This window comes from Mastigoproctus giganteus, chromosome 2, assembly GCF_048544385.1.
Source record: "Mastigoproctus giganteus isolate SK-2022 chromosome 2, ASM4854438v1, whole genome shotgun sequence".
Taxonomy (NCBI): Eukaryota; Metazoa; Arthropoda; class Arachnida; order Uropygi; family Thelyphonidae; genus Mastigoproctus; species Mastigoproctus giganteus.
In genome coordinates, this window is record NC_143576.1 from 258943018 (window position 1) to 258964367 (window position 21350).

Below are 21350 nucleotides of genomic sequence, written 5' to 3' on the forward strand. Positions count from 1 at the left end.
AGACAAACCAACCATAGAATTCACATTGTAAAGTCATGTGATAATGTAGCAGCAGTAGTGACTTTGATGCTTGTCATTCACGTGGAAATATCATGGTTGAAATATTTGATTACTAAACAAAATTAAGGATTTTTTTCCCCTCCCTCGGGGTTGTGGTTGTTATTTGGGTTTTTAGGAGCATTAGCAACTAAGGTCATATTGCTCCAGGATATGCGGTGGTCATTCCCTGACCTTTCCGCATCCTCTGTATTTGGTGGTGATGGGCTCGAACCCCGGTCTAATCAAGAAGAGTGTGCTACGCACTGCTGCTACTGCTCCTTCCCACCTGGCTACGGAGGCGCCTCCTCCCTCAGGGCTAGGGCTGGTGATAGCTGGTCCCAAAAGGTGTTGGGTTCCCACTTATGGACATTTTTTCCATGTGCAATATAAACCAGCTTAAATGCATACAATTTGCAAATATTATAATCTGAACACAGACATTCAGGGTAGCCTGAATGTCTGTTCATATTCAAAAACAATCCTACATGTCATCAGACTATTAATTTCCACATTCCAAGTCACACCTCATGGATATTTTTTGTTATATTAAAGGAGACAACAAAGGAAGTAGAAAGCCCTCAGCCATAATTATAAGAGCATCCTTGGGCTCAGGGGAGATCCCCACAGACCGGAGATGTACAAATGTATCTCCAATTCACAAAGAGGAATCAGAGTGACATGACTAATTACAAATGTTAGTTTAACTTCTGTTCCAGGGACAATAATGGAGTCGCTGGTTAAAAAAGTTGCAGGATCATCTAGACAGGACCACAGTTATAGTTCAGACACAGCATGGGTTTTTAAGGGAAAGTCCTGTCTGGTCTTTTATTTTCAACTCATTGTGTCCATAATTAAACACAAATGAAATATATACAATCAACGTAAAAAAAAAAAAATAAAAATAGATAGCAGGGCCAGCCCAAGGTACATTGGCACCCTGAGGCATTCCTGTGCCCTCTTCCAGATAGAAAAAATTTAAGATGTTCTTATTGAGTTAATATTTTTATTTTTGCTAAAGAAAAGTTAGACAAATGTAAACACAAAAAAAGACAACCAGAATATTTATAATGTTTTAATTGTCATATTAAAATATTAACAATAAAAATTTTACAAAAGAGTCAATTTTTTTTTATAAGGGCATTTATCAAAATACTAGCAGCTGGTTGCAGTTATGCTTGCCTTTAATTTATATAATAATAATAATAATAGTTTGTTTGTATAATTAAATTTTAGCCTCTCATGCAAAAGAAATGGATGCACATAGGATCATAGCCAATCACCTATATTTATACCAAATTTCCAATTAGTATCCCATCTGGAAGTGGAAGGATTTAGAGATAGACTGACAATACTTAATAGTAGATGCTTAAAGAATAAATATAGATTTTGCATTACAAAACGTTACATCAAAGCTATTTAAAAATACAAAACAATTTAAGAATAATTTTTTGTTATTAATACCAAATGTCATATTTTTATCGAGTGCCAAATGAAAGTCCTTTAATGCATTCCTTTCTTGGATTTTATATCAAAAAATTTATTAATGACATCAGTAAAATCCAAATTTGCAGTGCAGCCACATCTTTTTCAATTGATAGTATTGCTAATGAATTTAATCTTGCCTGCGACATTGATCGCAAATATGTTTTAATTAGCTTTAATTAAATTTTTTTAATAGAAAAATTGAGTATTTACCAGATTACATGTCAATATTGATTTTTAGCAGCAAAAGAATGAAGTTTTCACTGAAGACTCCTAAAAAAAAAAAAAAGTGCTTCCTTCTTGCTGACAACAAACACTTATAGTTAAAAGCATTCTTGAATGAATGCACTGAAAGAAGTAATCGCTATTTCAGAAAAAATATAAATGGAATTGCAGGAAGGGACCAAAAGGGAGCATTAATCTACTCCGCAGTAAGGATACTTGAAAAATAAAATCCTTGTGGCTACAAATAGGTTAAGATACAAATAGAAGGGTGGACATATGTTTTTCTCAAGATATATATATTAACCAGGCTCTATCCTGATAGCTCTTTCAGGGTAGAGCCTGGAATAAAGCAATAAAAGTGCCCCTTTCAAAGGAGCTGACACTTTCACAAACCAGTCCATCTCTGAGGGGTGTGAGAATTTTTTGGTAAGGCTGGTATTCCCGGGTTCTCTATCCATTTTTGCTAAAATCTTTGAAAAGCGGATGGCATTTCCATTGGACGGATGCCACATGGCTGATGCATTTTCTATGTAAATTCTAGAAGGAAAGGGGTGAATCAGATTGGTCCACTGGATATTGATGGTTCAACTGTTGATGATCCTGCTCAGGTGGCTAACAAACTAAATGAGTATTTTTCATCTACATTCACACAGGAGTTATTCAGGAAGGGGAATGCTAGAGGTGAAGTAAACTCTGGCAGTGAGCTAGATGATTTTGTAATAACTGAGAGGAAAGTGGAGGAGAAATTGTTGAGGATAAACATAAAAAAGGCACCCGGGGTGGATGGGATCTATCCAGTTATATTAAAGCAGGCAGCAAAGGAAGTAAGCAAACCCTTAGCCATAATTATGAAAGCTTCTTTGGACTCAGAGGAGGTACCCATAGACTGGAGATGTGCAAATGTGATCCCAATTCACAAAGGAGGATCAAACGCTGACGCAAGTAATTATAGACCTGTGAGTTTAACTTCTGTTCCAGGAAAATTAATGAAGGCGCTGGTTAAAGAAGCACTGCAGGATCATCTAGAAAAGACCTCAGTTATAGCTCAGACTCAGCATGGTTTTGTTAAGGGAAAGTTTTGCCTGACCAATTTGATTGGATACTATGATGCAGTTACAAAAGAACTGGATGCAGGGAATAACTTTGATATCATATATTTGGATCTTAGAAAGGCTTTTGATACTGTTGCACATGGAAGACTGCTGCACAAATAGGAGCAGTGTGGCATTGGAGGCAAATTGCTGCAATGGATAAAGGGATGGTTGAGGGGGAGAAGACAGTGGTAATCAATGGACACTGCTCATCATGGACTAATGTTATTAGTGGAGTCCCTCAGGGTTCAGTATTGGGTCCATTGTTGTTTTCTGTATTTATAGATGATATTGATGATGGTATATCAAGCTTAATGTCCAAGTTTGCAGACGATACAAAGGTTGGCAGGGTTGTTAAGGACACTACTGACAGTATGCTGCTGCAACAGGATCTGGAAAGGTTGAGCAGATGGGCTAAGAGATGGCAAATGAAGTTTAACATTGATAAATGTAAAGTACTACATATGGTAAACAGTAACCCCAGAGTAACGTATCAACTCTGTGGTACTACACTGACAGTGGTAGAGAATGAAAAGGACCTGGGGGTAATTGAATGGTTTGCGCATGCTCAGTGCTGATGGGATTCTTCCTCTTGCTCAGAATAATCACCTGAGAGGGCATAAATTCAAATTGAGGAAAGACAGATGTAGGATAGATGTGCGGAAATTTGCCTTTAGCCAGTGGGTAGTTGGTTGGTGGAACAGACTTCCATCCCTTGTTGTGGAAATTGATAGCCTAAATAAATTTAAGGCTAGGCTGGACAGGTATTTCGAATGAACGGAGGGGTGAAGTGGTAGTTGATTTTTTTGGTTTTTTGTTTTTATTTTTGGCTGATGCTGCATAAGCTTGCTTTCTTGCATCATATGCCTCTACTAATGCTAAGAAAGGGTCTCCACATCTTTCCTCTAATCTTTCGTTTTCCCCATTCCACAAAGCATATGCACCCTCTCAAACCTTCTACACCCCCAAAGTGTCAGTGCCCCGTTTAACTGCCTGGCTCTCCCGTAGCTCAGGCCAGCCCTACTGGATAGATTCCATCCAGCCTAGGTGCCTTTCTTATGTTTAACTTCAACAATTTCTCCTCCACTTTGCTCTCAGTTATTACAAAATCATTTTATCTCTGTTAGAGTTTGAGACGCTTCTAGTTTCCACTGCCTTAAAAAATTGTTCATGTATGAATATAGATGCAAAATACTCATTGAGTTTGTAAACTACCTGAGCAAGATCATCAAGTCAAACCATCAGTATTAATCAACTGGACCAATCTGATTCATCCCCTTCCTTCCAGAGGTTACATAAGTAAAGAAGTCTTTGCTGTTTTTCTTTGCATCCATTATCAGAGTAGATGGGAAAAGTTATAGGTTTGGTTTTTTTTTTTTTTTTTGGCATATGCTCTATTTGCTGGCTTGCTTACATCATTTGCTAATATTAGATACCGATATCAGATATTATACAAACGTTTACACTTTTAAATGGGATTAGATTGGGTTTACCTTTAAAGATGTACTAGAAAAGGATGCTACATTAGCTCATGTATTTTTATGTTAGGCATAAATTGTTCTGCAATGTGTGGATTAGTAAGGCCTTATAAATATGTGTAAACATGATAGGTGGAACAGGACCAGGGTATGTCTGCCAGAGGCAAAAGGTGATGACTTTGTAGAGCAGCTGTCATCTTTTAAGCACAAAAGGTAATATTGTTGTACACGTTAGAACTAATAACATTTAAGAGTAAGAGATCTGCAGATTTACTCAACAAATACAGGTCAATGTTGAAAAAAAGTCACGAGTTAGAGTTGAATAAGAAAGTGTCTGCAAATCTGCCCAGACACGATAGGAGGGAGTATATGATGAGAGCCTTGACAATCAATTCAGCCTAGTCTGTGCTTGGTGGCAGGAGAGATCGCTTCTACAGGGATGGGTTATCCTTAAATATTAAGGATGCAATAATATTTGCTGATGCTATCGAGGCAGTGTTAGGTGGGTTGGAAAACTGCTAACTTGGGGGATACAGACTAAAAGGTTAACAGTGGCTGCAGGCAGATGCAAAATTGATTCTTGCACTGCTTCTATTAGAATGAGCAGCAGACTGAAAAGCAAGGTAATGGATATTTCCATCTGTTCCACTGCGAGAGTCAGTGGAACAGATGGAAGTATATACAAGTAAATACGGGCTGTGTTAGGGTAACTAAGAGTAGAAACAGGTGCATGTATTCTTGCATGTACACCAATGCTAGGAGTATAGTTAATAAATTTGAGTTTGAAGTGCTAGTCAAGACATCCAAGGCAGATATTGTTGGGATATCAAAGATGTGGTGTCACATGGATATAAGCAGTGCAGAATTGGAATTTGGGGAGTACAATGTGTACAGAAAGAATAGACAGGACAGGAAAGGAGGAGAGGTTATGCTGTTAGTTAAGAAACACATAAAATCTAAGGAAGTACATTCAACTGATAGAGCAAGCTTATCTTCAAAAAAGATCTAAACCTCCCAAGCACTTCCTAATTCATTTCACAAATACACGTGGTCTCAATTCTAATCTTAACGATATCCATTTCCACTTGCAGTCTGGCAAACCCCATGTACTTTTTCTGACAGAATCTCAGTTATCAGTTGATTCAACTACTGCTCATCTCAGATGCCCAAATTATTCGCTGTATGATTCCTTTCGCCTCAAAGGTGGTACTTGTGCATATGTCCTTTCTGATATTCCCTGTCAGAGACTTGGCAATTTGGAATATCCTCTCTTTGATCTTCTCTGGCTTAAAATCTCTCTCTACCTCATTGTGTCAGATTCATCTGTTGTCTCTACCGTTCTCCCAATTCCACTAATCACTTGGAGCTCTTTGACTTCCTCTCTTTGCAACTTGACTTTCTCCAGTCCAACTTTCCTAAGTGAGGTAATTTTCCTTGGTGATTTTAATGTTCACAACTCCAGCTGGCTTCCGTTTTCTAGTCACACCGACCCATCTGGTCAAGATGCTGAGGCTTTTGCAATTACTAATGACCTTGCACAGATTGTTCATTTACCTACAAGAATACCGGATAATCCTAATCATACAGCCAACACGCTTGATCTTTTTCTCACAAACAACCCGTCGAAGTGAGAGGTCCTTTAGGCACTTCAGATCACAACTTGGTGATTGTCTCTTCTCCAATGTAGCCTTTATCTCATGGACATTCCCAGCCTCGTATTGTTTGGCATTACAAGAATGCAAAATGCGATGACCTGCGAGATTTCTTTTTTTCTTTTCCTTGGCCAGATTACTGTTTCAAAACCTTCTGATGTCAACATTTGCTCAGATTGTGTCAGTGAAATTATTCTTGCAGGAATGGAATCCTTTATCCCAGGCTCCACTTTAAAATCTCATTCCTTTATTTAAACCTTGGTTTTCCAATAAATGTGCTAAGGCTGTTCAAGAGAAGAATGTTGCATATCACAATTGGCTTGTTTCTAATTCTTCAGTTTCATTTTCTGCTTACACCAAAGCTCGCAACAATTGTAAAGCAGTTATTAATCAGTCCAAACTAGAGTTTGAACAGGCTAAAAGTAGAAAACTTGCTTCTTGCCCTAATGGTAACTGAGCATTCTGGTCCCTTGCCAAAGATATTGGCTGCAACTTTTGCCCATTTCTGCTCCCAACTCTGTCCAAACCAGATAGTTCTGTTTTCACTTCTGCCAAGGATAAAGCTGACCTGCTAGCATCCCATTTTTCTTCCAGCTCATGTATTAATGATCTTGGTAAAACACATCCCACCATTCCCAACACGCTCCATTTAATGCCTCCTGTGGTCTTCCGTCAAAAGGATGTCAGAAGGATTTTGATGAATCTTGATGCTAAGAAAGCTCCAGAACCCGATGGTATTTCTCCACTTGTTCTCAAAACCTGTGCTCCTGTACTTACTCCTATTCTTTGCCACCTTTTTTCACTTTCTTATTCCAAAGGTGTTTTTCCTTCTGTTTGGAAATTTGCCCATATCCAGCCAGTTCCTAAAAAGGGTGACAAGTCCCTTCCATCCAATTATAGTCAGATTGCAATTACTTCTACTCTTTCTAAAGTAATGGAGAAATCAATTAACCGCCAACTCTTAAACTACCTAGATACCTTCCATCTGATCAAAGATCTCCAGTATGGATTCCGTCAGTGTCAATCCACTGGTATGTTCTGGCTTATGTTACCCATTTATGGACTAATTCAATGGAAAGGTTCGGTGAAACACAAGTATTTGCTCTTGACATCTCAAAGGCTTTCGATTCTGTTTGGTATAAAGGTCTTCTAAACAAGCTTCCATCTTAGGGTTTGCGAACTATTTTTAGTAATTGGTTATCCAGTATTCGCTCTGATCGCTCACTCAGAGTGATGGTAGATGGCTCTCTGCCTTCTAACTTCTCCACTAATGTGGGTGTCCCCCCCAAGGCTCAATTGTTTTCCCTATTCTTTTCCTCTTGTATATTAATGACCTTCTTCCATTGATTGGAAATCCTATCCATAGTTTTGCTGATGATAGCACATTGCATTCCACTTTCCACTTTGAGAAACCTTGCCCTGTTCAATCAGCTTCAACTTCTCGAAAATCTGCTACCAATCCCTTAGATGCCGATCTTCAGGTAATTCTCCAGTTGGGCAAAGACAACTTAGTTGATTTCAGCCCTTCTAAAACTCAGTCTTGCCTTATATCTCGCAAAAAGGATTCTTCTGCTCCTATGCTTTAGTGACACTCCGATTTTTAGGCAAAATGATATATCTCTTTTGGGAATTACCTTGACTTCTAATCTCTCTTGGCACAAACACATTACAAATATTGCTTCCTCTGCATCTAAAAAACTTGTTTTTCTCTTTCGATCTCGGCGTTACTTTTCTTCCAAACAGCTGCTCACACTGTATAAATCACAAATCTGCCCTGCCATGGAATATTGTTCCCACATCTGGGGTGGTGCCCCAAAACCTCCCTCAGGCTTCTTGATTCCATTCAGAAGAGAGCAGTTAGGTTAATTAATGATTCATCTCTAATAGTCTCTCCACTCGCTGTCTCATAGACGTACTGTTTCTGCTGCATGCCTCTGCTACAGATACTTCCATGGGCACTGTTTTTCTGAATTGTCTTCTATAATTCCTGCTCTCTCTCTCTCTCTCTCTCTCTCTCTCTTTCAAAACAGTCCGAACACGTGCCACCACCAGCCGACATCCATTTACTGTCCAACTTCAATCTCACAGAACCAACTTTTCATCTTCCTCGTTTATTCATTCATCTGCTGTTTTCTGGAATAACCTTCCTTCATACATATTTCCTGAAAGTTACGATTTACAGAAGATAAAGTCCAATGTCAACAAATATCTTCTTTCGTCTTCTCAACCTCCAACCCAAGCACGGTACTAAGTACTATAGGTTCTAATACCTCTCGTGTTTGGGGTTTACATAAAAAAAAAAAAAAAAAAAAATGATGTTGGTGAACAATGCAATGTTTTCTGTTTGGTGTGACATAAGCACTGGGAAAGGAAAAATGAGAGTTGGTGTGTGTTATAGGCCTAATGAATCTGATGAGAATTAGTGGGCCGGTAAGTCAGAATGTCTTATGTGGGATTTAACTTTCCAGATATTGACTGGAACTTGAGGGTTGGTTAGTAACTCTCACACTGGTAGGAATTTTGTGGGTTTATTGGATGACTGTTTTCTACAGCAACATGTTCAAGAGGCAACCAGAGGGAGTAATACTCTTGATCTGATTATCAACAGTGATTATTCATGCATTAAGAATTTGCAAAAAATGGAACCAGTGGGTGACAGTGATCACAATAGGCTGATGTGGAAATTACTTAAAGATGTAACTACTATCAAGGCTAAAGGGAATGGCTTTTGTAAAGGTGACTGAAGGGGTCTCAGACAGTTTTTAAATTCTGTACAGTGGGATCAACTGATGATGTCACCAATGTTTAATTCTAAATGGGAAGTCTTTAGGAACTTAATTTTGGTTGGCTACTAGGCTTTGGATTCCAACTAAGAAATACTGTTCAAGGTTCAGGCCTAAATGGATGTCAGATGAATTGAGTCTCGTGGCAGAGAAGAAAAATGTATCAGGTGACACAGAAGCCTATGGCAGATATAAATTAGTCTGTAATCAAGTCACAAAGGAGGTCAGGTAGGCGACGGCAGATTACAAGAAATCTTTGGTGAAGGATGCAAAGAGTTCTTTACTTATGTGAACTCTAGAAGTTAAGGGATGAATCAGATTGGACCAGTGAACATAGATGGGTTGACTATTGATGATCATGCTCAGGTAGCTGATAAACTGTATGAGTATTTTGCATCTACATTCACACATGAGAAGTTATTCCACGAGGGAAGTGCCAGAAGTTTATCAAACTCTAACAGGGAGCTAAGTGATTTTGTAATAACCGAGAGCAAAGTGGAGGAGTAATAGTTGAAGTTAAACATAAAAAAGCACCTTGGGTGGACAGCATCTATCAGGTTATATTAAAAGAGGCAGCAAAGAAAGTAAGCAAACCCTTAGAGAATTATGAGAGCTTCCTTGGACTTAGGGGAGGTTCCCATGGACTGGAGATGTGCAAATGTATCACCAATTCACAAAGGGTTTTGAAAAGGTGACACAAGTAACTATAGACCTGTTAATTTAACTTTTGTTCCAGGGAAAATAATGGAATCACTGGTTAAAGAAGCATTGCAGTATCATCTAGACAGGACTGCAGTAATAGTTAAGACATCATGGGTTTTTTAAAGGATATCTTGTCTGACCAATTTGATTGGATGCTGATGTGATCACAAAGGAACTGAATGCCCAAAATAATTTTGATATCATATACAGTAGACTCTCGATTTTTCCGGGATAGATGGTAAAAAACAAATTTGGATAATCGATTTCCGGTTAATCCAAAAATACAAAAGTCCCCGACATACGTAAGAGATACGTTCCAGGACTTCTTACTTCGTCGAATTTTACATAACTGGGGCATGACTAATACCATATTGCTACTATATTATTATTTACAAATCTGAATTGCCTGCGATACTTTTTAATGTTTGGCCATTTTCATACATCCTTAGTTTAATTTTCTGATCCAAATCAGTGGCTTTCATTTAGTTGGTAGATTTACTAGTAGCACTGTCACTTATTCCCTTAGTCGGCACCATGATAATGGTCAAAATTAAATTTTCTGAAAAGAACTTCACAGGGTTAAGGGAGAAACACATTATTATTACCTCACGCAAACTTACATTTTACTAAAGCACATTTCTGGAGTTCGCTACATGTAAACAATTTGCACCTTCCAGGTTACTGGGCTTTTCTGTTCGTGCGTCTAATTATAAATGTGTCGATCTTATTGCATTCGCAATAATACCGATAACTGGAATTGTGTGGGTGTTTACGTTATTATGGTAAAATGTGTCCCCTTCACTGAAATCTTCAGTCATAAAAAAAAAAAAAAAAAAAAAAAAAAGAACAATAAACAAATTGTAAGAATCTTCTCTTCTTTCCTATTTTTTTGCTTGTTACTCCATATCTCATTTGTGCGTGCCATGATTGTCGTTATTGGTTGCTTATTTTATTTATTATTATTTTTGCTTTATATTTTACAATCCTAAAAAAAAAATATTGAGCAAAAAAATTTACGTCAATCCGTAGTTGTGCAAGTCGGGCACTTACTGTATCGAAAAATGTTCAGCAACTTATGTAAAAAATATGGCGATAAATAAAAAGCAAAAAAACTTAATACGCACTACTCGCATGTCGAATACGATGTGTCCTTTATTTTTTACGATGTCGATTTTAAATCTAACAGCTTCCCTTTTTTTTTTTAAAAATAACGCATATGGTTGGGTCACCAACATTATAATGGTTCTTTAGAGATTTAACGGATGCACCGTTTTCAAACTCTTGAATAATTTCAAGTTTATGTTTAACTGAAAACGCAACTCTTTTGCGTTTACCCATCATTTTTGTGATTATTAAATAAAAAAAATTACTATAAAAAAATTCTGACGTCACTGACATAAATAACGAAACAAAATTTGTACTTTTGCACTGCAATGGGACACAGCAGTCGACGCGGCGCACTAAATCAAACTAAACATTTGGTCTCTTTTTTTTTTTTTTCTTTTTCTTTTTCTTTTTTTGAGGGGTGGGTGCGAAGACAGCAGGGATTGCTGTCTTCGCACCCACCTTTACACTAACCTCCCAGTGACGACCTATAATGTCACTTATTTATGATATGCAAAGTATCTATTTATACCTATTCTAGTTATTACTTGAATTTTTTGATTTCTGGTTGGTTTTTTTTTTTTTTTTTATTTGGAGCCTTGAAGTGTCCCGGTTAATCGAGAGTGCTGTACAGTCTGTCCTCGTATAGCACGATAGTTGCGTTCCTAGAAACTCGTGCAATGCAAAATCGTGCAATATAAACAACAGGCCCTATGGGAAAAGTGGGGTTAGGTGCCGACCACTCAAGATTGAACACACATTTGGAACCAAAACATTACCAAACACAATAAATAATCGGGTAATTTTAATCGTTATAAAATACTTACGTATTTTATAATGATTAAAATACGTAATAAAAATATTATATTATATTATAATAAAGTATTTTTAGTATTTTTTTAATAATAAAAAAGTATTTTTTATGGATAAAATACGTATTTTATTCGTAAAAAATTTATTATATTAAATAAAATAGTCGAAATAAAATACTTACGTATTTTATAATACATAAGTATAAATTATAATACGTAAGTCGTAATAAAATATTGCTAATGCTTTTGCTTCTATCGTAAGCAAACTTGCTTTTTGTTTGATTTTCAATCCAAACAGATGACAGCCGTTCCATCTCTTCCAATTTCTTTGTGTCTTAATCTAATGGATTTTAATTACACTTTGAGTTGTTCCCGCTATGAAAGTTGTTTTTATTTTCTCTGCATTCTTTGTAATTCTCCGCGTTGCCTCATTTAGGTCTGTAGCACGTGCAATATCACATGGTCTTTCATTTCGCTCAAAGCGTTTCAAAATTTCATATTTTTTCTCTATCGACAGAAGCGGACTGGCCATAAGCCTTACGGGGGAAACCACGGTGGGACGGAGGCCGGTGTGATTTTGGCCATAAACCGTAGTATAAGGCCACTACAAATTTTCCCGGGTAAGAATTTTTGACCCAGTCCGCCTCTGTTTATCGATATTGCTTCTTTTTTTTTCTCTCTGAATCTGCAGTGTCTTAGCCAGGACGCTTCCTTTTCACACCTTTTAAGTATTTTACTAATTTTTAGGGAATAAAGCACAATTACAAACGAGGTGGCACGCTTGATACACAGAAACAAAGCTGCGCGCGTGTAGCAACTGAATAAACAACACGGTAAAGGCCGAGATACGCTATTAACACCTCACATTTTGCTAAAGCACATTTCTGGGGGTTACTACCATAAAACAATAAAAACAATTTCCAGTTGCGTTTCTGCTAGTGGAATCTGTTATAAACTGGTAGTAAACTCCATCTAATTGCATTTGCGATTATATCGATAGCTGGAATTGTCGGTTTTTACGTTATTATGGTGAAATGTGTTTCCCCTTCACTGATATAAAACACATAAATACATTTTCAGAATCTTCTTCATTCCTATCGTGTTGCGTTCGGTTGGGGTGATTCCGCGTTTGACTGCCATTTCTTGTAAACACAAAGGCGAATCGTGTATAAGTGAATTCAGTTCGTGTTATATAAGATAACATTCCCCTATTTATAAATCGTATATGATCGAATTCGTGTAATGCAAACACGTGTTATACGAGGACCGACTGTACTTGGATTTTAGGAAAGCTTTTGGTACTGTTGCACATGGAAGACTGCTGTACAAATTGGAGAGATATGGCATTAAAGATAAGTTGCTACAATGGATAAAGGGATGGTTGAATAGGAGACGACAGAGAGTGGTAATCAATGGACACTGCTCTTCTAGGAACCCCTCATGGAAGCTAGGCGAGAAACTTATCAAGTCACATTTTAATGCTGACCAGACCTGGCGCGAAGACTGGACTACTTCAAATCCCGACCACCTGGGTTTAGTCAGTGATCCATGCCGAGCTATTCCAGGTTTCAACTTACCAAGAAAGGAATGGACATCCCTGAACAGAATCCGAACAAATCACGGAAGATGCAAGTTTTGGCTGCATAAGTGGGGAAAAACTGAAAACCCATTCTGCGACTGTGACAACGTGCCCCAGACCATCCAGCATGTCATCTCTGAGTGCCCAAAGAGGAGATTTGAAGGCTCCATCCAAGATCTACATAGTGTTACTGATGATGCTATTAAGTGGCTGAATAAACTGGACATTACATTTTAATTCATCAAATGTTACTTATAATTTTTTTTCTGTAAATATTGTTTTTAGGCTTATTGTAATTTATTTATTTTGTATTGTTTGTTACAAATGTATCCTCATTTTTGCCATACGAAATAATAATAAACTGCTCTTAGTGGACAAATGTTATTAGTGGAATTCCCCAGGGTTCGGTGTTGGGCCCATTGTTGTTTTGCATATTTATCAATGATATTGATGAAGGTATATCAGGCTTAATGTCCAAGTTTGCAGATGATACAAAGGTTGACAGGGTTGTTAAAGACAGTATGCTACTCCAACTGGATCTAGATAAGTTGGGAAAATGGGCTGAGAAGTGGCAACTGGAGTTTAACATTGACAAATGCAAAGTACTGCATATGGGTACATTTAATCAAGCTAAACCAAATGGCCACCTGAGCCGTAGCTCATCTGCCACTTACAATCATAACTGTTTTATTTTTTAACAACCTTGGTCAATCAATTTAACAAAACAACAATTACAAAAGTCTAACTTGACTAATGACAAATCAAAAAATACACAACCTTTAGCCTCGCGGCGGAGTCGGCATCTCCGCCCCCACCACGAGTTTCCGTCCCCACCACGAGGAGGTAGGTTGCTCTATCTAGTGAAACACAGTCTGATATCCGTCAGACTAAATAATAATAACAATTGATCTTTCATAAATTCATAATAACAATTGATCATTACAATTCATAATAACAATTGATCATTACAATTAATCATACAATACTCACACCGGTCCAGTCCCTGCGAACCCCAACACAGACGCTACTGTGACCGACGACCCCCAGCCACCACCGGGAGAAGTCTTCCTACAACTGCTGAGAAAGGGGTACCCTGCCATGATACCACTAATCCTGTTCAGTCCTTCTCTTTAAAGTGTCAACCGCCTTTAGATATTCAGGACAAGTTTGATCGTTAGCACCATGTGCAGAGGGCACCTTCGTCCTCCAGCAATTTACACATTTTGGAGCATCCGCTCTTTGTGTACATGACTTAAAGGTATGACCACTCCCGGCACAGTGACTGTAGAACTCGCCCGCATCACAGTAAATGTATGGCGTATGGCCATGTGGCCATACGCCATACATTTATAACATTGTGTGGGAGTCCACAACTCCCGAACACGATGTGAGCTCCAAATCAGAAACACTCTTGAATATTTTAAAAGGTATCTCCTTACACGTGGGGAAACCTCCACCACTACATTGTACCCAGGAGAATTCCTTGCCTTATTTTTAGCGAGTATTTTTATCTCGGAAAGAACTTGGTCTTTATTGACAAATCCGTCAACCAAATTCCTTTCCCACAATTCAGTTTTTAGGGACTCTCGATCTACATCTGAATCAACATCAAAAATTACTAATCTTGGTAATCGACGAAGGGGCCTTTCAACCTCCATCCCAAGCTTTTGTACCTCCATACACTCTTCAATTTTCTTGACATCGACTTCAGAAGCAGTTTCGATCATCACCCTTTTATTCCTTATAGGTTGAACTGATACTATCTTAACGTCAGTTAAGACAGGGGCAACTCGTCCCATCAACTCGCTCTTAACTTGGTCACTAGTACTATATTTGTCCGCCTTTGCCTTCACTATAATCATTTTATTCTTGGACTTTACCTCACTGGAACTGACAGTCTCTGCATATGATCTTTGAACAGCCACTTCTTGTTCTTTCTGTTCCGTTAAAGTGTTCAACTTGGTCTCTAGGAACACATTCCGAACTGCCAAAGACTGCACCAACTCAGCCATCTTGTCCCAGTATCCCATTATGATATCCAGATCATATATACTTGGCTTTTTCAAAGCCGATACAAAAAGTCTTAATTTACTTCTGAAATGAACCAAATTCTCCAAAGTGGTAGGTTCTAACATACACCGTGCAAATTCCGAGGAACTCTCCTGTGAATCTAAAGGTGTCTTCTGTCTTGAACTCTTCCCATCTGGAATTCTTTTCTTTTCAGGTGGTCTACTCGAGACCTCTCCTGTAACTTCTTCAACTGACGACTCCGAGCTTTCCTCCGAAGATTCTTCCGATGCTTCCACTGGAGGGGCCGGAATCTTTTTCCTAGTTCTTGGCATTATGCTCTAGTACTTCCTTAACCAATCACAAAAATTTTGATTGCATGAAATTACAAAAAGAATCAGTCCTAAACAATCTATCTGCCAGCTGAGGGATCAATCACCTCAGCTGCCCAGCCCAGACCACTTGGAGGAAGAGCCTCTTCAAACAATTTGTTGTTCAGGGATCCAAACAAACAAACAGCCGCACTATCACAAGACCAACAAGTCGCAAAGATAAAGTTTTGACCAACTAATCAACAAATCATTTGCCACCTGGGCCACTGCATATGGTAGTAATAACTGAAAAGAAATGTACCAACTGCGTGGCACTGCACTCAGGGAAGTGGAAAGTGTAAAAGACCTAGGGGTAATTGTGCAGCCAAATATGAAGTTTGCTGAGCAGTGCTGATGGGCTGCTAGGGCAGGTCATGGAGCCTTGTCAATGATATATAGGAATTTTGCTGACAGGGAGGTGATAATCCTGTTATACAAGGCAATGGTCGGGCCACACCTAGAGTGCTGTGTACAGGTCTGGAGGCCTCATTTTAGGAAGGATGTAGAGTTGCTAGAACGAGTACAAAGAAGGGGAACAAAAGGGTGCTCTTACCAAGAAAGGCTTAAATTCTGCAAATTGTAGTGCCTGGAGATTAGGCATCTGCGAGGTGATCTGATTGAGGTGTATAAGTCCTTGAATGGGTTGAGCCAGCTGAATGCTGATGGGATTCTTCCTCTTGCTCAGATTAAGAACCTGAGGTGGCACAGTTTAAAATTGAGGAAAGACAGTTGTAGAATAGTGGTGTGGAAATTTGCCTTTAGCCAGCAGGTAGTTGATTGATTGGTGGAACAGACTTCCATCTTTTGTTGTGGAAGTTGATAGCCTAAATCAATTTAAGGCTGAGCTGGACAGGCATTTGGAACGAATGGAGGAGTGAAATGGGAGGGTTTTTTTTTGGCTGATGCTGCATAAGCTTCCTTCTTGCATTGTATGCCTCTACTAATGCTAACATGGTTTTGTTCCTTGTTTCCTCTTCAAACCCTAATCTGGTACTAGTTAAGATTGTCTTAGTATCATTATGTATCTATTTTATCCATTTATTTTTCTCTGAAACATATTTACATTTTCTTCTTTAAAGATTTGAGATATGAATATTTTACATTTGACCAAAGCATTAAAGTTTTAAGTTCTGATTGGTCTTTTAAATGTATCTATATCAAAAAAAGTAACTATTTATTATGTTTTTCTTTTTTGGGCTAATTATTTAAATTATTTTATGCAGATTGGACTGGAGAATCTTAACTCCTTGGAAGAAATGGTAAACTCTCTCCTCACTGTTTCTAATGACCATAAGACTTGGGTGGATAATCAGTTGTGCCAAGTGAGTATCATTATGCATTCATTTTATTTACTGAGGTGGGTAGTGGGGGGTAGGATTTTATCCAGCTTGCACAACCTGCATTTGGCACAATGACATTGATAGTTTTATGGTCTTTATTTTATTGTTTCTATTCTCTAAGTGTAAATGCAGCTAGATAAGATCTAAATGTAGCATACTCTGAGAAGATTGTCTTTCAACTAGCCTATGTAAAATTGAATGCTAAATGTCTTGTATTCTTCAAAAGTGTACTTGCAAAGGACATATATGTAGGAATTACAATTTATGCATGTGGCACTGCATTGCATTGCATTGACTTAGGAATGATTTTTGGAATTGCTGTGACAGCTTTTTTCCTTCTTGTTTTTTCTCACATGCTTTCAAATTGCTCAGTTCGTAAACTAAAAATGATTGAATACAAAATGTGTAAATAAAGACATAAAGAAAGACAGACCACTGCAGTGATCATTCCCAGACAACACCCTCTTAAGTGTGGTGCAATGTTGTGTGAACTTTGTCTTTCAGATTTTTGTATTTTTTTTTTTTTCTCCCTCCTTTCCCTTCAGATTCACTACTGTTGATGAATAAACAAAAGTGTAGTCATGCACCAGTTAACATGTTCACTACTTCCTGAATACAAATATGCAGCTTTGGATTTTAATCCAATTGGAGGGGGGAACCACCCTACTTTTAGAATCTTTTTTTTTTTTCCAATTTGACAGAAGGAAAACCAGATATTTTTGTCAAGAAACCTTCACTGCAGGCTGATTAATTCAGTCATAGTGAGAAGAAAACCCAAAAATGTTTCTGCCCTTTCCAGTTTAGATTGATTTCCAGCCAATCTCAAGGTTCTGTAAAATTTTCAATCCCAGATCAAAATTTTTTTGTAAAAGCCAGCAGTAAATGTGTTAAAACCTATTTGCCAACTTGCATTCTTCTTGAAACTATCAGTACTTGTGCATTACATAGCAGCCATTTCCAGAATCAAGTGAAAAGTTTGCACTCTTGTCTCTGATTGCTATTTTGTAAATTTTCACAAAGTCCAATTTTACTTAATATTTTTTTTTTTTTTTTTTTTATGTACCCTTATTGTTGCTTCCTGAGTGAGAACTTTAACCTTAAATTTATTGTTAAAAAATATGAACAATGTAAAATTTTCTAGCCAGAATGCCATCCTGAGTATATATCACCTTTTTCTATTATATTCTGTGATGTCTTGACAAATGGAATTTAATAATTTTCTTTGTGGGGCATCAAATATTCAAATTAAAGTCCAGTTTTTGTTTGCACGGGGAGGAGTTGATTTTGGAGGAATTATCAGGCATTTTAAGGGTGTCTGGAATAACTGGTGCACTAGAGTTAAATAACCTCCTTCATCTGTTCAATTTTATGTAACCTAAAGCGGTGGTGTACAATCTTATCAATCACAGTCTATTCTGGGTGAATTAAAAGGTATAAAAAGTATATATACTTTGAATTGTAAGGAGGGTTCAGGTTCTGTAAAATGAGAAAAGGTTGCATACCAGTATTTATAATCAGATTTTATCTTCAAAAGAAGTTTGAAGGAAATAAATCAGAATTTGAGTAGTAACCTAAGATTTGAACAAAGAATATTTATGAGGAAAATAGATTAAAAAATTCATATCTTTGGAAAACCATTTTTTCTCTGTGGAATGCTTTTCTTATACTTATGAAATCTAATCTATCCTGGCAAAGGGCTAATTTCCTTTTCAATGATCTGCTTTTTATTTTTTAATCTTTTTTTTTTTCTTTTTTTTTTCTTTTCTGAAATGATTGTTTAATCATCAAACCATTTTACATTTGTTATAATTTTCTTAGCTTAAAGAAGATATAAATGCTGCAGAAGAAAATAAAATACTCGTGCACAGTACTATAGTAAAGTAAGTTTATTTTGAATTGTAGTATTATTGATGAAAATGGAGCTGCTTTTATAGTACAGTTGGTATATTATCTTTTCTATTATGTTTCTGTCAACATGGAGATTATAGATTATTCTCATTTTTAATACAGAAAGATTCTTAATCTCTCTGTTTGGGTTTTAATGCAGATTTCAAAGAAATTTAATTTTTAAATTTAAACTTTATCAAAATGTACAGTAAGCTAAACTAGTCTGCAATAAAGTCACAATGGGAGTTACACAGGTTAAGACAGATTATGAGAAGTCTTTAGCCAGGAATGAGAAAAAAAGTAGAGTTCTTTTTTTCTTATGTTAACATAAGATGGAAAGGAATGAACCACATTAGTCCATTAGATATGAATGACATAACTATCGATCCTTTTCTGATTTCTACTTTCATGCATGAAGAAATGTTAGATATGGCATACTAGAAGTATACCATCTTATAACTTGGAGCTAAATCATTTTGTGATAACTGAGAGGGAAGTGAAAAAGAAATAAATTATTGAGGCTAAAAAGTAAGGCACCTGGGACTGATGGAATCCAATCAGTTGTAATAAAAAGCAGCAAAAAAGAGGTCAGTGAAGCTTTAGCCATAATTATGTGAACATCCATAGATTCTGGGAGGTCTCTGTGGATTGAAGATGTTAGATATCTCCTTTCTTCATAAAGGAAATCAAAGAGAGAAACGAGCAGGATCATCTTGACAGAATGCATTTATACAGCAATTACAGCATGGATTCATTAAGGAAAGATCATATGTATATACACTGTCCAGTGAAAACATTTATGACCACCTACCTAATGGTGGGTATGTGCTCCTCTTGTCACAAGTACAACTGACACAGGCCAGACATGGCTCTATAAAACTCTGAAAATTGCAGGAGGTATATTGTGCCATGTTGTCCTGTAGATCTATGATAGTCCATGGTGTAGAGTCCAAATGGATCTTGATCCACATAATCTCAGATATGTTCTGAGATTCATATCTGACAAATTTGGTGGCCAGGGTAGTTCCTAGAAGTCACTTTCATGTTTCACTAACAATGTGGCAGAGTACATTATCAGGCTGGTGCTCCAACATGTTAATGTACCCCTTCATAGTGACTATCTTCCCATTTGGGAAGACAGTGGCTATGAAGGGGTGTACCTAATCAGCCACAATGGATAAGTAGTTTTAACATTCAGAGTGTAGTGTAGGAGTGTGAGGACTCAAAGATATTCCCAGGAAAATATCCCCTATACCAAAAGGGGATATTTTCCTGTTTCTTTTGAAACCAGGCAGGCGATGGCAGTATTTTGGTATAGGAGTACATTGTAGTATTATGGTACATTTGGAGTGATTCCTCTCCACAGTTTGTTGCAATACTTTCTACTACAATCCACACTGCATAGTGGAAAATATGATTCTTTGGGAAAGACAACTTTTATTTCAGTTGTTGATGGTCATTGGTGGTGCCCATTCAAGGAGAAGAGTTTATTGGAATGTGGTCTTGGAAACACTGTTGGTCATCCCCTGGTTAAAGTCAATGGTCAGCTGTTCCAGCACTTTCCATCTATCACACAAAGCAGGACAGCCAACATTTACCATGACCATCACTGAGATATAGGTTTTTTTTTTTTTCTTTTTGTTTTGTTTGTTGGCACATCGGCTTCTGTGGCCATAATGCACCTCCCAAGGTTTTTGCAGCTCTGATTCGAACCTGCGACCTTTGGGTTGCCAGAAGGGCACTTTACCCACCTGGCTAGCCCGGTCGGCAAGGTATAGGTGCCTCAGTGATGATTAAAAATCTTCCAGTAATATAGCTTCAAAAACAGCCTAGATGACATCATCCATTTTTGAAGAAGTGCATAACTGGGACAAAATGTTTAGGAAAAGAAAAATTTTAAATTTTGCTGATTTTGGACAATCCCATTCTTCTCAATTTAAACAATATCGAATTTGTATTTTTACTACTGAACTCAGTTTCTGTTCTCCAGCCTATTGGTCAAGGTGTTATTAGAAGCTTTAAATGCAATTTTTAGAAAACTTAATATTGGAAACCATAGAATCTTTTTAAAGAAAGGAATAATTTCCGACTTCAATTCTTTCTTGATGCCATCTAATTCATTAGCAACACATGGGAGAAGGTGACATCACAGACCATTAAAAAAAAAAAAAAAAAAAACTCTTTTAATAAGGCAGGACTGAAGAAGTCGATGAAGAAAATGATGACAATATTCCATTAACAATGTGGTTGAAGGAACATAACGTGGATAATGGATAGGCATGTGTGGATGATTATGATACTGTTAACAACCTCTTGACTGTCAAAATGCTGACAGATAAGGATATTCTCAAAGCCATTAGAGAAAAAGAGGCTTTTGAAGATAACAGCGAGAAAGAAGACAGTGGTGAAAGTGTCCAGTTAATGTAGTGTCGAGCGCAGAAGCAAGAATTTCTTTAAAAAATTTGTTTTATGAAACCAATGACCTCGATCCCAAATTTTCATTTTATATCAGTAAAATGAAAACGTTGCTCATAAATTTCACCTTAAAAGAAATTTGAAACAAATGACATTGGAAGACATTTTAATAATGGAATTATTTAATTTTGCAGTCAGATTATAAGTATTCCAAAGAGAGCGCCTCTGTAGCCAGGTGGGAAGGAGCAGCAGTGCGTAGCACACGCTTCTTGATTAGACTGGGGTTCGAGCCTGTCACCACCAAATATGGAGGATGCGGAAAGGTCAGGGAATGACCACCGCATATCCCAGAGCAATATGGCCTTAGTTGCTAATGCTCCTAA

General features: G+C 37.4%; 1 protein-coding gene across 1 annotated transcript in view; it reads left to right on the plus strand.

Annotated features, from left to right (window-relative positions):
* The window catches only part of LOC150090420 (kinesin-like protein KIF11-B), a 336901-nt gene that overhangs the window by 276987 nt on the left and 38564 nt on the right, over positions 1 to 21350 (plus strand). Inside the window, exons 18-19 of the mRNA XM_090390308.1 lie at positions 16549 to 16647; positions 18484 to 18545. Of these exons, the coding sequence (XP_090246434.1) occupies positions 16549 to 16647; positions 18484 to 18545 (161 nt within the window). The remainder of the gene's footprint in view (positions 1 to 16548; positions 16648 to 18483; positions 18546 to 21350) is intronic.